At 52.5% G+C, this 17,431-nt stretch overlaps 1 protein-coding gene across 1 annotated transcript in view; it reads left to right on the forward strand.

Moving 5' to 3' along the window:
* CNGB1 (cyclic nucleotide gated channel subunit beta 1) overlaps positions 1 to 17,431 on the forward strand; it is an 85,749-nt gene that overhangs the window by 32,894 nt on the left and 35,424 nt on the right. The window contains exons 17-22 of the mRNA XM_053211125.1: positions 3,277 to 3,364; positions 4,059 to 4,095; positions 10,063 to 10,222; positions 13,188 to 13,295; positions 15,386 to 15,543; positions 16,594 to 16,752. Coding sequence (XP_053067100.1) covers positions 3,277 to 3,364; positions 4,059 to 4,095; positions 10,063 to 10,222; positions 13,188 to 13,295; positions 15,386 to 15,543; positions 16,594 to 16,752 — 710 coding nt within the window. The remainder of the gene's footprint in view (positions 1 to 3,276; positions 3,365 to 4,058; positions 4,096 to 10,062; positions 10,223 to 13,187; positions 13,296 to 15,385; positions 15,544 to 16,593; positions 16,753 to 17,431) is intronic.

Consider the following 17,431-nt stretch of genomic DNA (forward strand, 5'->3'; position numbering starts at 1 on the left):
TGCACACACATACATATTCATACAGATGTTTACCCAGAGTTTCAAACTCAGGGGACTTTTGGGCTCCGGGGCCCTAGGCAGGGACGCGGGCACTGGGTGAGAGAGCTGAGTGTTCCCAGGGCCAGGACCAGAGGGTGTCAGGCGTGGGCAAGTGGACTGAGCTGTCACTGACTGGGGAAGGATGCTCTTGGCCAGCTTTGCAGAGGCACAGGGGTTACTGATGACGTGCGCGCGGGCCCTGGTAACAGGCAGATGGTCGCCTAGCGACCTGGTCTCTGCCGGCAACAGCTCGGCTTTTCCTAGCAACCACAGCCTTTTGGTCCCCACCTGCCCTCCCTGGGGGCATTTCTGCAGAGTTCCCCACCGCCTGCACACTCCCTCAATCTGATTAGAAGCAGGAAGGATCAGTAGCTCATCTGCTACCTGAGCCACACTGGCTCCAGAGCTGGCCTGGCAGGCTCGGGGGCTGGACCGGGGCTCTCCACATTGTCTACCTGTGGGCACCCGACATGGGGCTTGGGATGAATACCATCGCCCCCAGCTGAACTCCTGCGTCATGGGCATTCTTATCAGCCAAGACAGCGAGACCCAAGTAGGTGGCTGCTTTGTCCTAAGGGCTCCCCTTCTTTCTTTCAGGGTGGGGGTGCCTGGTGAGGACCTTAGCATAGGGGCACAGCCTGCCGGGGGACTTGGGGGAGGAGAAGCAGGATGGGCAACTCTTAGCTACTCCCTGCATTTTTAACTTGGATAGCTGGGTGAGGAGGTTCTCCGGGATGCCCACCTCAGCGAGTCTGTGTGATCCTCCACTTGGAAATCTCTGGGATTTAGGAAGTTTCTAGAAGTTGATGGCCTGCTGCTTCTGGGATGGGCAAGAGGGGGCCTTGGGCACATCGCCGACCGGGAACAACATGGCTTTGGGTACATAGCTCCCAAACAACCTCTGGTAGTCCTGACAGGGCCACAGTAGGGCTCATTAGGTATCTTGATAGCTGGAGATGTTTGTACAAGATGCTCCCTAATCCACGTGGGTGATTCATAACCCTGCAGGACGCTCCCTTCTCTAGTGTTAGTAGCAGTCATGGCAAGAACAATCATGACAGCAGCTGCCATTTGAGTAACACTTGTTTGCTATGCCAGAGTCTGGGCACCTATTATTAATCCCATTTCACAGATGGGAGAACTGGGGCTCGCAGACAGTACCCTGTATGTCCAGGGGTGCACTGCCGGCAAGGGCAGAGTTGGTACCGAAACAAACACTTGGTGGCCCAAACGAAGGGAATTGCTCGTTGGTGTTGATAGATGGAGGACCAGGAACAACACCAGATATGGGAAGTCTTTTCTGACTTTCATGAGACTCTCACTGGCCCTCCTGACCTCGCTTAAATCTGTCAGGCCGTGCAGCCTGGGCAATTCCTCCCTATTTGACAGATAAGCAAACAGAGGCAGCCCAAGGGCTTCCCAGTGATGTGTTAAAGGCCCTACAGTGATTTCCTGGCCTGATTCTGGAATGAGCAACACCTCACTGGACTGTGGTAGTTCATTTCCCGGGCCTCTGTGTTCCCGAGAACTGGGAAGGGCATAGTTCCCACCATACTTTTAGGGACCTTCAAGCGCATTTTAATTTTTTAAAAAATCAGACACCAAAATGAACTTTTCAATGGAAGAGAATGTTTGAACATATGAATCTTCATATAAATGCAGTCACAGAATATAATTTTTATTTTACTTTTAAGGAGGAAGGAGCCCACAAAACCTTAAAGTGCCCAGACCCCATGAAAGTCATCATGTGCCTTGCTTTTGTGACTCAAATCTCTTTAAGAAAATCTGTTTCTTCCTGGGCAGAGTGGGTAGTATGATCCTGACAGCTGAGGCCCCTTTTGATGGAAAGAGCTATGTAATGAAGGGAAATGAAGTGAGTTGGGTGCTCAGATCTCAGGACCCTGGACTTATTCCTCCGTGTCACATGGAGCAGAGGCAGGCAACCAAGTATTACGGACATGGCCTTGAGGGTCAGAGACACTTGTGTTTTATCCAGGCTTGCCTTGTGCCAGCTGTGTGACCGTGGACAGGCCATCTGTCCTCTCTGTGCCTTTGATTGCTAAGCTAGGACCAGTCACAGCCCCAGCCTCTCAGTGTTGTTTGGGTGAGGATATGGGGAGCGACAGCCCATGAGGGCTGCTGTGACAATGTGATTGCTGACTGATTCCTGCTGCAGTCTCCAAACCGACTGGGGCTGCAGTTCTGTCCCCACCTCCTCACCCACTTCAGGAGGCCTGAGGCTTGGCCCTCTGGAGAGAAGGTAGTGAATCCAGGTTTTCTGGATGCCAGAGAGAACACCCTCTGTGAGCCCTCGCTGACAGAGGTTGGGTAGGGTGGGCCACTAGGAACCAGGATCCAATTCTAACTACAAAAGTCACATCGGCTCCTGGTTCTGAGTCACCATTTTAACCCAGAGGCTGCACACAGGCATCTAAGGGTCCGGTTTCGCTTGTAGACAAGCTCTTTTATCTATATATTGCTATGAATATATTAATTTGGATTAATTATCAGCACTTGAAGATTGGAGATTCTACCTTTAAAACATGTAGTTCAGGCTCCTCTTGAAAATCAGAAGATTTTTCTAAGCCAAGTGGGGTTGCTGACTCAGATGAGCACAGATTCTCTAACCATAGCCCTCTCTGCACCCCTGGCCCCTGTCACCCATGTACACCTGGAGCCTGGGCCAGGGACCCCTGAAACCTTCAGCAGCGGTAGTGTGGCTCTGATCTCATGGCATGGAAAGAACCAGGGCCCGCATTCGAGGTTTGTGTGGTATAAGACAATCTGCAGTGTGATTTTGGCCGGGTCACATTACCTCTCTGGGCCTCACTTTTCTCATACTCCCTGCCCTGCCTGTGTCACCAAAGTTTCCTGGAGACTCACAGAGGGGAAATGCCTTTGTGCCCTTTGGTCACACCCACCCAGAGGACAGTTTCTCAAACCATCCACCCCGCTTTTCCTTGTACGTGCTATTCCCCCTTCCTGGACCCCCTTCCCTATTCCTCATGGTCAACTCATCATCCCTGAGGTCCAGCTCAGAGCCTACCTCTTCCAGGCAGGCCTCCTTCCTAGGCAGAACTGTGTTCAGCCTGTCCCGTGTGGGGAGCCTCATGAGGGTGAGGACCTATTCTTGGACATCTTTGTGTACCAGCTCCCAACAGAGGGCCTGGCTCTCAGCAGGGCTCAGGAAATGTCTAACACTCCTAACTCTAGCCCTTTCCTCCCCCTCGGTCGCAGTGTCCTGCTGGATAGCTGTCTGGTGGCACAGGCTGGCGAGCACCCGAGCGGAGTAGGCAGGACCCAGCCCCAGGAGGCCGCCCACCAGGTATGGAGCCACACCAGGCCGGGTACCCAACTACCTCTGAAGCCTGGGTGGGCATCAGCAGAAGGGGCTGGGGCTTTGTCTACTTTGTTTACAGGTGGAGTTTCAGCTGGCGAGGTGCCCGCTGGACCGGGAAGCAGGGTGGTGGGTACGGAAGGCCTTGCTTATGCCGGAGGTCAGTGGTATCAGGAAGGGCCTGGGGTGACGGGCCCGTGGGTGGGGAGCAGCTGGACCTGGACACCGAAGTCCTCACATGGTTGTGTGACCCTGGACAAGTCACCTCCCCACTCTGGGACTCAATGGCCACCTTTGTAAAATGGGGTTAACATCCCCTCCCCGGGGTGTCGCACACAGTTGTATACTGTGGAGTGCAGCACCCAGGTGGGGAGTGCTGTTGGTGGCTGCTTTAGTTGTTTGGGCCCCACCTGCACAGGGCTGCGTGAGAAGGCCCCCTGTTATAAGTCACCGATCCAGGTGTTGGGGCCCAGGGCTCCTGTATGCCCTACTCTCCACACAGTAGAGGCCACCTCCTGGGATGCCCCAGAAGGTGGGGTGGCAGGGCCTGATGGGTCAGGCCGGGCAAGGAGGGGAATCGGGGCCCATGAAGACTCTTGAATACAGATCTCCCAACAGGGTCTGGGAGGGCCGGGAGGAAGGTTGATGGTCACAGCTTCTGTTTCCACTTCCCTGTTTGCAGGAGCCACAGGAGGAGGCCGTGGCTGCCAGCCCAGAAGGTAGGTGTGTGGTGGGGGTGGGGCGCACAGAATGTTGAGGATACTTTCAGGCTGGGGACGGCCTGGCCAAGGGCACCCATCCCTTCTCCCTCCATCCCTACACCTGTCTCACCTCAGGCCGCATTAGCAGAATTTGGTGATGTACTCCAAAGGCCCAGGGGCGTTGCCGGAGGCTCCCAGGACTCCCGGAGGCCTGCGGAAACCCCGCTCCTAGTCAAGCCCTCCTGCCACCCCTCGCTGGGAATGCAGCTCTCTGAACTGCCATCTAAAGAGGGTTTGGCAGCAACGGAGCATGTCTGAGCGGGAATCGGGACCCAGGCTTGCTAAGGGTCCATCCTAGACTCCACGTGTCTTGATGAGCTTTTCTTTCCTGCTAAGATTCCCAGGCTGTACCCAGCACTTTGCTATTATTTACCATCCCCACCCCCAAGCGCGAGAACTCCAGGGAGGGTGGGGCAGAGTGTAGAGGACCCGAGGATAGCCAGGCTGGGGAGCCTAGGGCAGACGGACATGCAGCCCTGGCCTCATAAGGCTCCGTGTTTCTTAAGCCAGCCTGTGAGGTAGACAGACCATTTTACAGATGAGAAAACTGAGGCTCCAAGTGCTCAGGACGTGGCTGAGGGACCACTCAGACCTGCGTTTCACTCTTGGCTCCTCCCTCTTCCTTGCTGTGTGACCCGGAGCCAGGTGTGTGACCTCTCTTAATTGTGGCTCCAAATCAAGAAAGACAGGGCAATAATAGTACCCACCTCACAGGGCATTTGGGCAGAGTAGGGTGGACAGTGTGTCAAAGGTCCCCAACACCGTGGCTGGCACTGAAGCAGGTGGCTGTAACGGGGACCATGATGCTTGTGTCCCAGGCAGCCAGTGACTGACACGGGACTGGACGCAGGTGTCCCAAACTTGCTCCCCACCTGGTCTTTGAAAAACTTCTTCTATTAACTTCAACACATAATCCGTAGGAAACCTACTAAGTCTGCAGCCCACGTGGATGAATAAGACTAGGGTCACCCGGGTGCAGACTCAGGTTCTGTGGGGCTTGTTCCGCCCCCTCCCCCCGGTCATCTGGAAGCAGGTGGCCTGGGAACCACACTCTGAGAAACACTGAGGCATGGCCATCTGTCTGCCGCTACTCATAAGTGTGGACCTGGAACCGGCAGCTTTGGAGTCACGAGGGAGCTGGTTAGAAATACAGAATCCCAGGCTTCACCCCAGACCTGCTGAACCAGAATCTGTGTTATAACAAGATCCCTGGTGGTTTGTTTGCACATCAGTGTTTGAGAGGCAATAGCCTTGAGCCCTGATTCTCAAACATGTCTGCACATCAAAATCATTTGGAGAGATTTTAAAAATCAGACATTTCCAAATGTCCCCAAGTGATTCCAATGTGAGGCCCAGGAGAAGTTCCTGCTTCTGGTTGGAAGTGAAATTCATTGAACTCCAGAGTTTCTTTGGGATGGAAAATCCTACTGGGCCAAGAATGTTTGGCCAGTCCAGGAGGTCTGGATTCTTTGATTTTAACTTTTTCTGTCTGAGGTGGGAAACGCTACTGGTGGTTGGTTAACAGAGAGAGATAAGAAGTTGGGGGGGGGGGCTCGGCACTGTCCCTTAGAACTGTCACGTAGACCAGCCACATGACTTGATGATGTTTTTGACGTTGGGTCCAGGGACACGAATGATGTTCTAGGCTTTTGGTGTAGCTGCTACAAGTGCAGGCGGGCACTGGGCTGGTGTGAGTTGGCACTGGAGGGTAGGAGCCTACCTACATGCCTTCTCTGACCCTGTGTTCGTTGTTGCAGTGCCTGGGGACCCACATCTGCCTAAGCCCCTCTGGCCCCAGCACCATGGCTAAACCAAGGCAGGATGTGGAGCTGAATCTTCTGGTCCAGGACCAGCCACCTGGTCAGATGGCCCCAGGGCTTTCTCCCCCTACCCTGGCAGAGCACCTCCCCAATGTGCCCAGCTACCGCCCCTCAGTCACCCGCATCCCTGTCCTCATCACCCGGAGGACGGCCTTGTCCAACTCCAGCTTCGCCAAGGAGACCAGGAGATCCATCCATCGCCTAGGTAGCGTGATCTCGTGCAGCCGGCATGCTTGTGCCCGTGATGTGTGCTTCCGCATGGCTTGGGCTGTTTCCTGCATGGGTGCCACGATCAAGGTGTGGGACTACCAGTTGAATTCATGGAAAACCACCCTCTTTTCCTGTTGATCATTGCCTTCATCTTGCTTTGTGGTGACTGAGGGGTATTTAGTCCCCTCATCCCTGTGCCTAAAATCCCGCAATTAGCAATTCATTTCTTTGGGTTAAACTTTGCATTCTGTAGATCATCATATATATATATTTTTTACAGGTAGTCAATCACAGCCTAGTTTAAACAAGTTATTAAGATCTCTAGGCCAGGAGACCTGAGTGGAGGAAGAGAATAAATTGAGGGGGGTGGGGCATAAAAGGAATGTGGGGGCCCATTTCAGACAGAATTCTACTGAGCTTGAGGATTTTCTGGGAGCTGGACTTTCTGAGGGTTGTTGATATCTGCCTAGCAAATTCCATTTCAGGAAAGGAGAGGCCGCCAGGTGTCTGCAGGCAGACTGGGAGGAGAGGCATCCTTAGGGGCCAGCAAAGAAGGAGGGCCTGTCTGGATCTGTTTAATTGTGATGAGGTTCCTGCAATGGCCTTTGGGCTGGGCTCCCGTGGCTTGCTTCCTGATGACAGAGTACTCAGGGATGTCCTGGCGCCTCTGGACCAACCCCTGTCACTTTCTGCCTTAACTCAAGACAGACCTGCCCACTTTCCCTTTTCATTTGTTTATTTTTGGATGATACTGTGCAAGGGCACCTATGAGGTCAGTAGACAGGTAGAACTGGACATTTCATGAGACTAGATCCACCACGGTCCCTCTCTCTTCCTAGCTTGTGATGGACAGAGAGTGGAGGTGAGGTGGCACGCAGACCATCCCCACCGCCAGGGATGACACCCCCCAGGAAAGACCGACATCTACTCACTCTAAACCATCCCCCATCTTTCCCCCACCCCCGACGGATCCCTTCTCAATGTTTGCTATATTCTGTGCCAATTCTACTTTTATTGGCTTGCTAATTTTCTTGCAGTGGATTCATTTTTTAAAAATTTAATTAAGTCTGTTTAATCAGGAACCTTTACATTACTATTCCAACGGGAAACCAGCACTGCTTGCCATCAATAGAAGGTGTAAATAGAAATAACCACGAGTGACCTGAAAACAGAGTCGTGTTGATAGTTGTAGTCGATAGATCTGTGGGCTGAGGGCTCACAGCTGAGGCCCACTCTCTTTGCCGCAGACGGGAGTTAGGATGTGTCAGAGAGGGGTTAAGGCCATGGGAGCCCCAATCTGAGACTTCCTCTCTGTGCATTCAGGATCTCGAGAGAATTGAAATGGGAGGGATGTCTTCATTCTCCATTTCCTCTGCCTCGTCTGTGCCATCCCAAGTCATCTTGTGTCCTCCCTGGTCCCTGGGAGCCCCAAACTTGGGGAAATAGTCCCCCCTGACACGTTGGAACAGTGGACAGATCCAGCTGTGGTGAGACCTGCGATGATTTTAGATGCTGCAGACAAGACATGGCAGGGTGTAGCAAGAACATTATTCCCATCTCAATGATGCTGCTTGGCACGGGGTGGGGTTTTGTTTAAACAGAGGCCTGTATGTGTGTGCTGGTCACCGACCTCAGGAGGAAGTAAGAGTCTAAGAGCTAGAGCCAGGCTGCCTGGGTCCAAATCCTGGCTCGGCAGCGGGTTTCTTAACCTCTCTGTGCTTCGGTATATCCACAAAGTGGGGATGGTGATCACAAGGGCCTCCCAGAATGGCCAGGAAGGAGAAAAGAATTAATGTATATAAAGCAGTGGGGCACCTGGGTGGCTCAGTGGGTTAAGCATCCGACTCTTGATTTTGGCTCAGGTCATGATTTCACGGTTCGTGGGTTTGAGCCCTGCATCAGGCCCTGTGCTGACAGTGTGGAGCCTGCTTGGGATTCTCTCTCTCCCCACCTCTCTCTGTTCCTCCCATACTTGTGCTCTCTCTCTCTCTTTCTCAAAACAAATAAAGAAACTTACATATATATATGTATATATGTATATATATACATATGTATATACATATATAAACACTAAGAGTTTACTAGAACAAATGCCTGGCAGGCACATAGGAAGAGCTTCATAGCAAATATTACTCTTCTCTACACCAATTTAATCATACCATATTATTCTTTCTATTTTTAAATAATATTATTCTATAAAAATGAAACACTAAGGTTAGGGGTTTCCCCTCCTTTCCCAGGGCCCACTGAGGGTGCAGAATCCTTCTCAGGGTGAGGCAGGGGTAGGGGAGCATCTGCCCCCTCCCATGCTCCCTGAGACAGTGTTGCGGATGCCCAGGCCAGGGCACTTTCTGCGGCCCAGGTGCCATGCTGGGGGCAATCTGGGACCCTCATCATCCCTGACAGACTACCCTGGTCCTGGCTGCCCCCCATACCCTGCCCCACCCCCAGCTCACCTCTAGAGGTCTGCGGGGAAGCAGGGCGAGGCCTCTCCTCATGCTCTCTCCTGCTTTCCATAGCCTGGAGTATCTCTTGTTAGTCTGGCAAAACTTCTTCCTTGAGTTTTTAAAAACTTCTTCATTCTGGCTCATCCTCTTCCTCTGAGGGCTTCATTTAAGGCTTTAGTGGAACAAGTGCCAACTGTCTTGCTTAGGTCCCCTCCGCCAAATTTGGGGCACCTGGGTGGCTCAGTTGGTTGAGCATCTGACTTTGGCTCATGATCTCATCATTCGTGAGTTTGAGCCCTGCATCGGGCTCACTGCTGTCAGCACAAACCTGCTTTGTATCCTCGGTCCCCCTCTCTCTCTGCCCCTCCCCTGCTCATGCATGCACTCTTTCTCTCTCTCAAAAATGAATAAACATTAAAAAAGAAAGAATAGGTTCTGTCTGCCAAATTCCACAAGTGCTGGCTTTTCCCATGGTGGCCATTTAAAAAGAAAGTCATCCAAGCATTTCAACATGCAACCTCTCTCCACTTTGGGTGGTATGCACCTGCCTTGCTGGTGCCCAGGCTTGTGGGGCTGCTATTGAGTGGTCCGACCCAGGGGTGGTGGGGAAAGGGCACACCATTTCAGCCCCTCAGCATCCTCTGGGCTTCACCTCAGGTAGACCTGTCCTCACAGTCTCCGGGTGGGTGATGAAGCCTGGGGTAGGGCCACACCCAGACTGGACAGGGAGGACCGGTTCTGGGGATGTGAGACATGGCACGAGGCCTCTCAGAGGTCAGGAGAGGGGTTGGGGTGCTGAATTTCAGGGGCTCCTGGCCTGTACAGAAACAAGGAAATACCAAAACGGATTTCCAAACAGGGGTAGCATACACTATAAGGACAAACTGTTTGTTATCCTTGATTGTAAGGAATTTCCAAACATCTCCATTTGAGGCCCTTCAAGAGTGTGAGGCCATGTGTCTTTATCACCCCTACCTTGGGATGGGGAAACTGAAGCCCAGAGAGGGGAAGCAGCTGAGGCTGTGCTAGGCCAGGCCCTGGGACTTGGGCTCTCCTGGCCTCCCCATGCCCTCTCTGGGTGCTGCCACCCAACTCCCCGCCCCCCAACCTCCCCACCAAACCCCAGGTCCTCGATGCTTTCTAAGCAGTCTGAGCTTTGGAGAGCTGGACTCCAGGCAGCGCTCAAGAGCTTCTGTGGCTTCTATGGTGTCCTGGCTTCTTTTGCAGCTGCTGGGCTGGTGTTTGGGGTGGCCAAGGCCCTCAGAGGCCCCTGGGCTCTGCATTCTTGGACCCCCTGCATGGAGCTCTCCTGTGGGCCCTGTTGGGAGGTGACGCTGCCAGAGGCCCCTCCAAACTTGCTTTCTGTGCCTTTATTCAAGAACACAGCAAGGCCCTTGGGACCTGGCTCTCTCTCTCTCTCTGACTGTCTTCTCCTTCTTCTCTCCAAGTGCCTGCTACAGAAGAGCACCCGGAAGTGCAGGTGGAAGATGCCGATGCTGACGGCCACCCCGTCATCTTGGAGAACCCTCCCTCACCCGAGCTGCCGCCACCTTCTCCTGCCAAATCGGACACCCTTACGGTCCCGGGATCTGCCGCAGGGACCCAAAGGTCACCTTTTATGCTTCGCTTGGGCTTTTCACTGCACTGTGCCATCTGTCCATTTGGCAGATGGGGAGACTGAGGCCAGAGTGGGAAAGCAGCGGGCACAAAGTCACTCAGCGAGTTGGTGTCAGAACTAGGACTATGGCCCCACTTCTGGGTCCTAATCCCTGGCTTCGGACTCTATAAAGAGTTCTCCAAGGAAGTCCTCTCCCAAGTACCCTCAACTGTAAGTTAGAGGGGGTAATTAATGTAACAAGGCTAATTTCCACCCCCTCGTTTTAGTATCAAAATAATGGAATGGAGATACCAAAACACGCTAGAAAAACAAGCATCCATAGTACGACTGCACTGGAAGGTGATTTCATTTTGCTTCCTTCTCTTCCATATCTTGTTTGTGGGCCTGTGCTTTTGCGTGGTTTCATCTGAAGGGGTGATTTGGATCACATCTCATTTGAGACCACGTCTCATTTAGTAACCCCTTTTCCATAGTGTTAGGCTGTCTCCCTAGCACTCATTTATGGTTACTATGTGACATTCCTCCTGCTCCTTGTGCCAGAACAGACTTAACAAATACCTCTTGTTAGGTACTGCCCATATGGGGCTCTTAACCTCTATGTGGGCTTCTTCTCTGTGTCCTGGGGCTCCTTTCTCAAAAGTGGGAATCCTGGTCAAGGTTGCGCACGTCTTTATGCTTCTTGATAGAAATTTGTTGCATGATTAGAGTTGGTTTTGAACAACCTGAGCCAGGTAACTGAGAGAGGTCTTGCATTCAGCTGTAGGCAAACTGTGAAGTGCAGTACAGTGCTTTGTGAACAACTGCATTTAAGCTACTCCTTAAATGCTTAAATGCTTAAATGCTTCTCCTGCAGTGGTTGGATTGGGAGACAGTTCCTTTTTCTTGGTTAATCTTGCTCTCACCCGTGGGTTCTTGAGTAAATTTCTCAGCTAAGGTAAAAAACCTGCCATAAGAAAGATGGCTAGATGTGACCAATTGAGGGCTCTCTGATTTTAATGTAAAGAAAAGAGTCACGATCTCATAACGCCTTGGAACACAGCTCACCATCCCATCAATCCTCATGTTTCATTCATTGAGCCACGTGCAGAACACAGATAGCAGAAGAAATAGAGCCAACATTGTTGCAGACATCTGGTCTACCTCCCTCTGTTCCCTTTATACAGGCTGGATTGGGGGTTGGATACCTGGGAACAGAGAGGGGACTAGGCTCACTTGGGGATAGAATCTAAGCCCCCTGCCTTCTGTTTATGAGCTGGGCCTGTGAGGCTCCTCTTGTCCCTATCATTCACTCACTCACTCACTCACTCATTCATTCACAAACATTTACTGAACATCTTTATGTGTCAGACTCTGTTCTGGGTTTTGGGGATGCATCAAGGAGAAGCCTGACAGGGGCCTGCCATCATGGAGCTGACATTCTGCTGGGGCTGAGATAGACAATTAACAGGGAATTGAATAAACAAACAAGATCCAGAGAGCACTAAGTTGAATATGACTGCTAGAAACCAGGGGAGTCTCTGCCTGAGTTGGCCCCGAGAGGGGAGAATTCTGATACCTGACTTGAGAGGCCAGTGGGGCTGCCCCTGGTCAAGGGTGGAATGAGCATTGTGCAACCAACAGGCACCAAAAAGCCATGGAAACCACAGACCCTGCCGGAGGGGTACACAGGCAAGGCCCTGCCACACAGCTTAGTCTTGGTTTGGGGTGAGTCCCAGCTCACCACTTACCGATGTGAGGCTTAAGGCAAGCCATGTAACATTCCTAGTTCTCCATGTTCCTACTATAAGGTGGGGATAAGCATACCACCTGTCTACTAGATTGCTGGAAGAATTCAATAAGCTGACTCATGCCAGGTGCTGTGCACAAGGCAGGACTGGGGGAGCCTGAGATCCACACTCTGGGGTCTTGTGCAGCATGTGCTCTCCTGGGCACAGGAGAACTGAATTTGGGTCCCACCTGTGCAAATTCTGGCCTTTGTCTTATCGGGTGTGAATTTTAATTAGAGTGTGAAAGAGGTAAATCCATGAGTGTTGTCATCCTCGGTGAGCTGGCAGAAGGTAATGGGATAGTTTCAGAGCCTTCTGAAATAAAGGCAAGTACTGCACACCCCTCCATCCGTATCCCTCTAGAAGCCTCTGGAATCTGAGTTGCGGTGGTTGAGGATGGGAAGAATGACAGGTAGATTCAAACCCAGACACCATCAGCCGGGACTCCAATGGCTCCAAATGCAGTGCCCTGTGGCAGACTTGGACTGAATGACAGGGGGCCCGGGGATGATTTAGTCTTCCTTCCTCAGACAGGGAGCCTGGAGCCTGGGGCTCGCTCCAGGTCACTCCATGGGCTGGAGACCAGACTCCATGGACCATGGATGTTTACTGTTCTGGCTGGTGGCCCAGCTGTGAGGGGAGGGAGGTGGGGCTTCCAGGAGAGTTAAGGCCTTCTCTGGCAGCTGAAAGGGTGGTGTGAGAGAGAACACCGGGGATGTGCTGGGGACACTGTGACTGTCGACTGGAATGGGAGGGCAGAAGAACATTTAAGCTGAGGCCCCACTGAGTGCTAAGTATCTCATTGAGTTGGGTAGATCTAGTCCCATTTTACAGAGGAGGAAACTGAGGTGGTTCAGAGAGTTTAAGTAACTTGCTGATGTCACACACTGGTAGGAGGCAGGACTGGGAGGCAAGCTCGGGTTTGCCTGATACCAAGTCAGTGTTGTTACTTTTACACTAGGCCATTGAACAGATGCGGGGACTGAGGTCCAGAGAGTGGCTGCTCCCCTCTCTTCTCCCTTTTTGTCTCCCTGCAGGCAAGTGGGGACACTTTGGCGGCACCAACCATCTCCTCCCCATTCCATTCCCAGGGTTGAGCTCTGGGTGATCTGCAGGGGTCAAAGTCGGTCACTTCCCCCTGTGACCCCTGCCCTTGCTGAAGGCCCCTTCCATTTCCGTGTCCTTGCAGGAAGGGGCCGCCCTCCCAGGATGATGAGGCTGAAGAGCTCAAGGCACTGTCGCCAGCTGAGTCTCCCATGGTCGCCTGGTCAGACCCATCCAGCCCGCAGGGCACTGAGTGAGTCCAGGGTTTCAGAGAGTTGGAAGTCTGGGTGGGGATAAGCAAGCAAGAGGAAGTGAGTGGTGGGAGGGAGAGCATGGACATTTTTAAAACCCTCCACGATAGCTTTGCCAGTGGCTTCCGAGCAGTAAGACAGGGCTGGGTCTCCTGTCCTGGCTGCTCCTGGCTGGCCTAAGACTTCGGGAACATCTGCAGAATGCACTCGGACTCTGGTCCCAGCTGTGTTCACAGCCAGGTGTCTCTGCACAGACACCTCATTGTAAAGGAGAGGTTGGCTGCTGGCAGGAAACCCCTGAGAGGGTTAGTGGGTACAGCAAGGACCACAGGGACCTCCAGGAGTCTGAACACAAGGAGCTTGTTAAAAATACAGATTCCCAGACCCTGGCCAGACCTGCTGGATCAGAACCTCAGACAGTGTGCCCTGGGGGATTCACATCTTCACAAGCCTCCAGGTGATTTGGATGCACTGACCTGTGGGACAATGTTTAGAGGCCATGGTAAGGGCATTGGGACCTGGGTCTCTGACATCTAACTATTTCAAGGACTGGGACAATGGGAGATATTTTCCTGAAGAATCTGAGTTGTCTAGTTGATGATGAGTACCCTGGCCCCAGGCTCTGGCCTGGAATCTCCAGCCTGTCCCACCACAGCTCCTGGAAAGGCCACAGGAGGCACTGGGCTTCTCTTCCAGCCTTTTTTTTCCCACCCACAATTTTATGGAGTTGTGTGGAAAGTTCAGAAAAATTAAAGAAGCAGGAAAAAAAACCCAAACCTCATCCAGAGTTCAGTGGTCCGTTTTAGTACGGAGTCACATCTTATGCAGTAGGGTAAGGATAGGGTTAGAGTTTAGTATCAGAAAACAAGGCAGAAACCAGGTATAATAATAAAAATTACTCAAAGTCTCTTAAGAAGTTCAATGTGGAGATCCATGTATTAGCTAGGTAGGCTAAGCTGCTGTAACAAATAGACCCCACAGATTCAGTGGCATAAGTAACAAGATGTCTCAGAAATCATAATCATGTCACTAGACACATGTTTCAGGTCAGTGGACCTGAAACCCCCATGCAGTCATTTAGGGACCCTGCCGACAGCAGTTTTGCCACCTTCATGTGGCTTCCAAGACCCTGCTGGTCACCCCTAGAAGGGGGGAACACCAGACAAGAGGTCCAGGAGACCCATGTAGTATGTGCATCACATCCCCCCGATGGGAGCTCGCCTGGCCACACGTGGGAAATGCAGTCCCTGGCCGGGTGTCTACGTTCCAGCGACTACTCTCCGTGGGAGAGAGCAGAAGTTGGCAAGCAACCAGTGTCTCCACCATACCTGCACGTTGTCTATTGTCAGGACCCTCACACTGCCTGTCTCCAGCCTGCTTCCTCCAGGGAGCACAAGGGGAGTAGCTGGCTTGAGTTCTGGGGCCTCAGTGTATGAAAACAAATAGAGGTGAAAACACTTGTATTACACTCAACTCAGCAAGATGGTCACAGTGAGGCTACAGCCGATTCACAGCCTGTCTCAACTCAGCCAGGGTGCTTGCCTCACCTGATCACCCGAGGGGGGTGTCAGGCAGACTCGCTCACGTTCATTCCCTCTCTGCCTGTCTCTCTGTCTCTCTTGCTGCAAGTGCATACAGTTTAAATTCCTGTAAATTAAAAGGATATCTAATGTATCTGCACCATTTTTTCCACCAATATTTCCTACGCCTAAAAAAATAGCCCTGTCCCCTCTTTGATCTGTCCCAGGCACGAATCTCATGTGAGCCCCAAACTGATTAACAGCCCTGACCTGAGTTCCAAGAGTTTCCCCCTCAATCACGAGTGGAATCAAACTTTTCTCAGAACTGCTCATCTGAGGCAGACCCTACGTGGTACGTTCTCTAGAAGCTGGGCACTTGGGGGGTAGCCCCAGACTGAATTTCCTCCCCGGAGCCATTAAAGTGGATTCGATGTTTCTGATGTCATAGGGAAGCTGGGGCAGTCTTTACCTCCTCCAGGCCAGGTGGGATACAGATGCTGTTCAGTTCTCGCCCAGAGGCACAGGGGTCCCGTCCCGTTCAGCCCACTCAGCTTTGGGTGGTGTTTCCACAGTGGCCAGGACCGCGCAACCTCCACGGCCAGCCAGAACAGCGCCATCATCAACGACCGGCTCCAGGAGCTGGTGAAGCTTTTCAAGGAGCGGACAGAGAAGGTGAAGGAGAAGCTCATCGACCCCGATGTCACGTCTGATGAGGAGAGCCCCAAGCCCTGTGAGTCCAGAGCTGGGATGGCTCACTCGGCCAGAAACAGGCCCCTCTTGTAAACTCATGGTGAGGGTGGCCCCAGGGAATGGTTGGGCTGCTCAAGAGAAGCCCAGATCCCCACTGTCTGGAATTTTGAGTCCTTATATACAGGTTTAGCTATGTACCCAGGGGAAGGAGTAAGTTCACAGTTCTGTCCGATGATCCAGTTGTACTTGGCTCCCCTCCCACAGGGCAAGTACCTTCACTGCCCCTTTCCCGTTGGTAGGCAGGTGGTTCAGCCTGGGATGCATCTCATGGCCTTATACTCAGATAGTATCCACAACCCACTCAGGAACCAGTCTTCTTTTTCAGAGGCCCCAGCTGCAGTATTCTCATGGGGCTACCTGAAAGTTTCCTGTTTTCAAGATTTCAGGAGGAGTGAGAAATCTCTTGCCAGGGAGGTTTTCCAGGTCTTCCAAAAGGAGGACTGTGCCTCAGAACTCAGGGTGCCAATGATGGACCTCACAGGGCCTGACTCCAGTCCAAATGCTAGAAAGGCACATTGCACTTAACAAAAGTCAATCCCTGGGTCACCAATGACATTACCTTCGATGCACAGGGAGACTTGGCCTCATTCAGTGTCTGGTTTCAGAGATGTAGGAGCTGAGGTTCCTGCTCTGAAAAACCCAGAACAAGGTTTCTCTAGTCTCTGGCTCCAGGTGGCGGGAGGCTGGGGTTATTAAATGCCCCCAACCCTCCAGAGGGACCCAAGGGGGTCTAAACACAGATGCCTAGACACCTGGTGGAAACATCCAGCCTGCCCAGAAACACCTCATTCTGGGCAGCTCCTGGGAGGCAGTTCCAGACTGGTAGCTGGTAAGAGAGTCTGGGCGGGTGCCCAGGGTGCCCTGATCAGGAGCTGTGCAGTTTGTTGCACGCGGAGCTGACAGCAGGCTGTGGGGTGGGGACAGGGTCCCCTCGGCTCCAGTCCCGGAGTCTGCGGTGGGGAGCTTTCTCTCTGCATCCTCTGCCTGAGCCTCAGGGCTGGGGTAGATGGTCACTGGTGTCATCCCACAGCTCCAGCCAAGAAAGCCCCAGAGTCGGCCCCGGCGGTAAAACCCACTGAAGCGGGACAGGCGGAGGAAGAGGAACACTATTGTGACATGCTCTGCTGCAAGTTCAAGCGCCGCCCCTGGAGGACGTACAAGTTTCCCCAGAGCATTGACCCGCTGACCAGTGAGTCTTGGGTGTGCCCGGGAACTGCCACCACGTACTGTGTGAGGGCAGGAGAACAGGAGGGAGGAGGGGGGGAAGGACAAGGGCAAGGGCACGCCAGAAACAAACAAAAAGCCCCTGAAATAGGAACCTATGATCACACCCACCTTACAGACAAGGAGACTGAGGCACAACTAATTAGTGGCAGACCCAGGAGCCCTGACTCTTAGCCAAGTCTACTCTCTACTTTGCTCTTGCTGGCTCCTTCTTGGAGCTGCTGCTCTAAGCAGAGAAGGGCAGAAGTTCCTCTGACATCTAAAGTGACTTCCCCTCACTTCCCTTTCAGCCCATGTGCTATTCCTCAGGAATGACAACCCTTCCTGTGGCGCAGCACTTTATAGTTTACAAAGAGTCTCCCGGCCTTTCTTAGCTGAGTTCCCTGGAGAGGCAGGCAGGTGCCTGAGACAGACTTTCCCAAGGTCACATAAGAAGTCCTGTGGGCGCAGGACTCCAACCTTGGTGTCCACTGGGCCTCTAAAGTGACCGGGTGACCTACGGTATCTATCCATCCATCCATCCATCCATTCATCCACCTGTTCATGTGTCCATGTGTCCATCTTCTATGCATTATTTACTATGGTGTATTTACAAGCAGCAAATACATTTTTGGAAATTTTTCAACAAGAATGAGAGCAAAAGT

This window comes from Acinonyx jubatus, chromosome E2 (genome assembly GCF_027475565.1).
Source record: "Acinonyx jubatus isolate Ajub_Pintada_27869175 chromosome E2, VMU_Ajub_asm_v1.0, whole genome shotgun sequence".
NCBI classification, from domain to species: Eukaryota; Metazoa; Chordata; class Mammalia; order Carnivora; family Felidae; genus Acinonyx; species Acinonyx jubatus.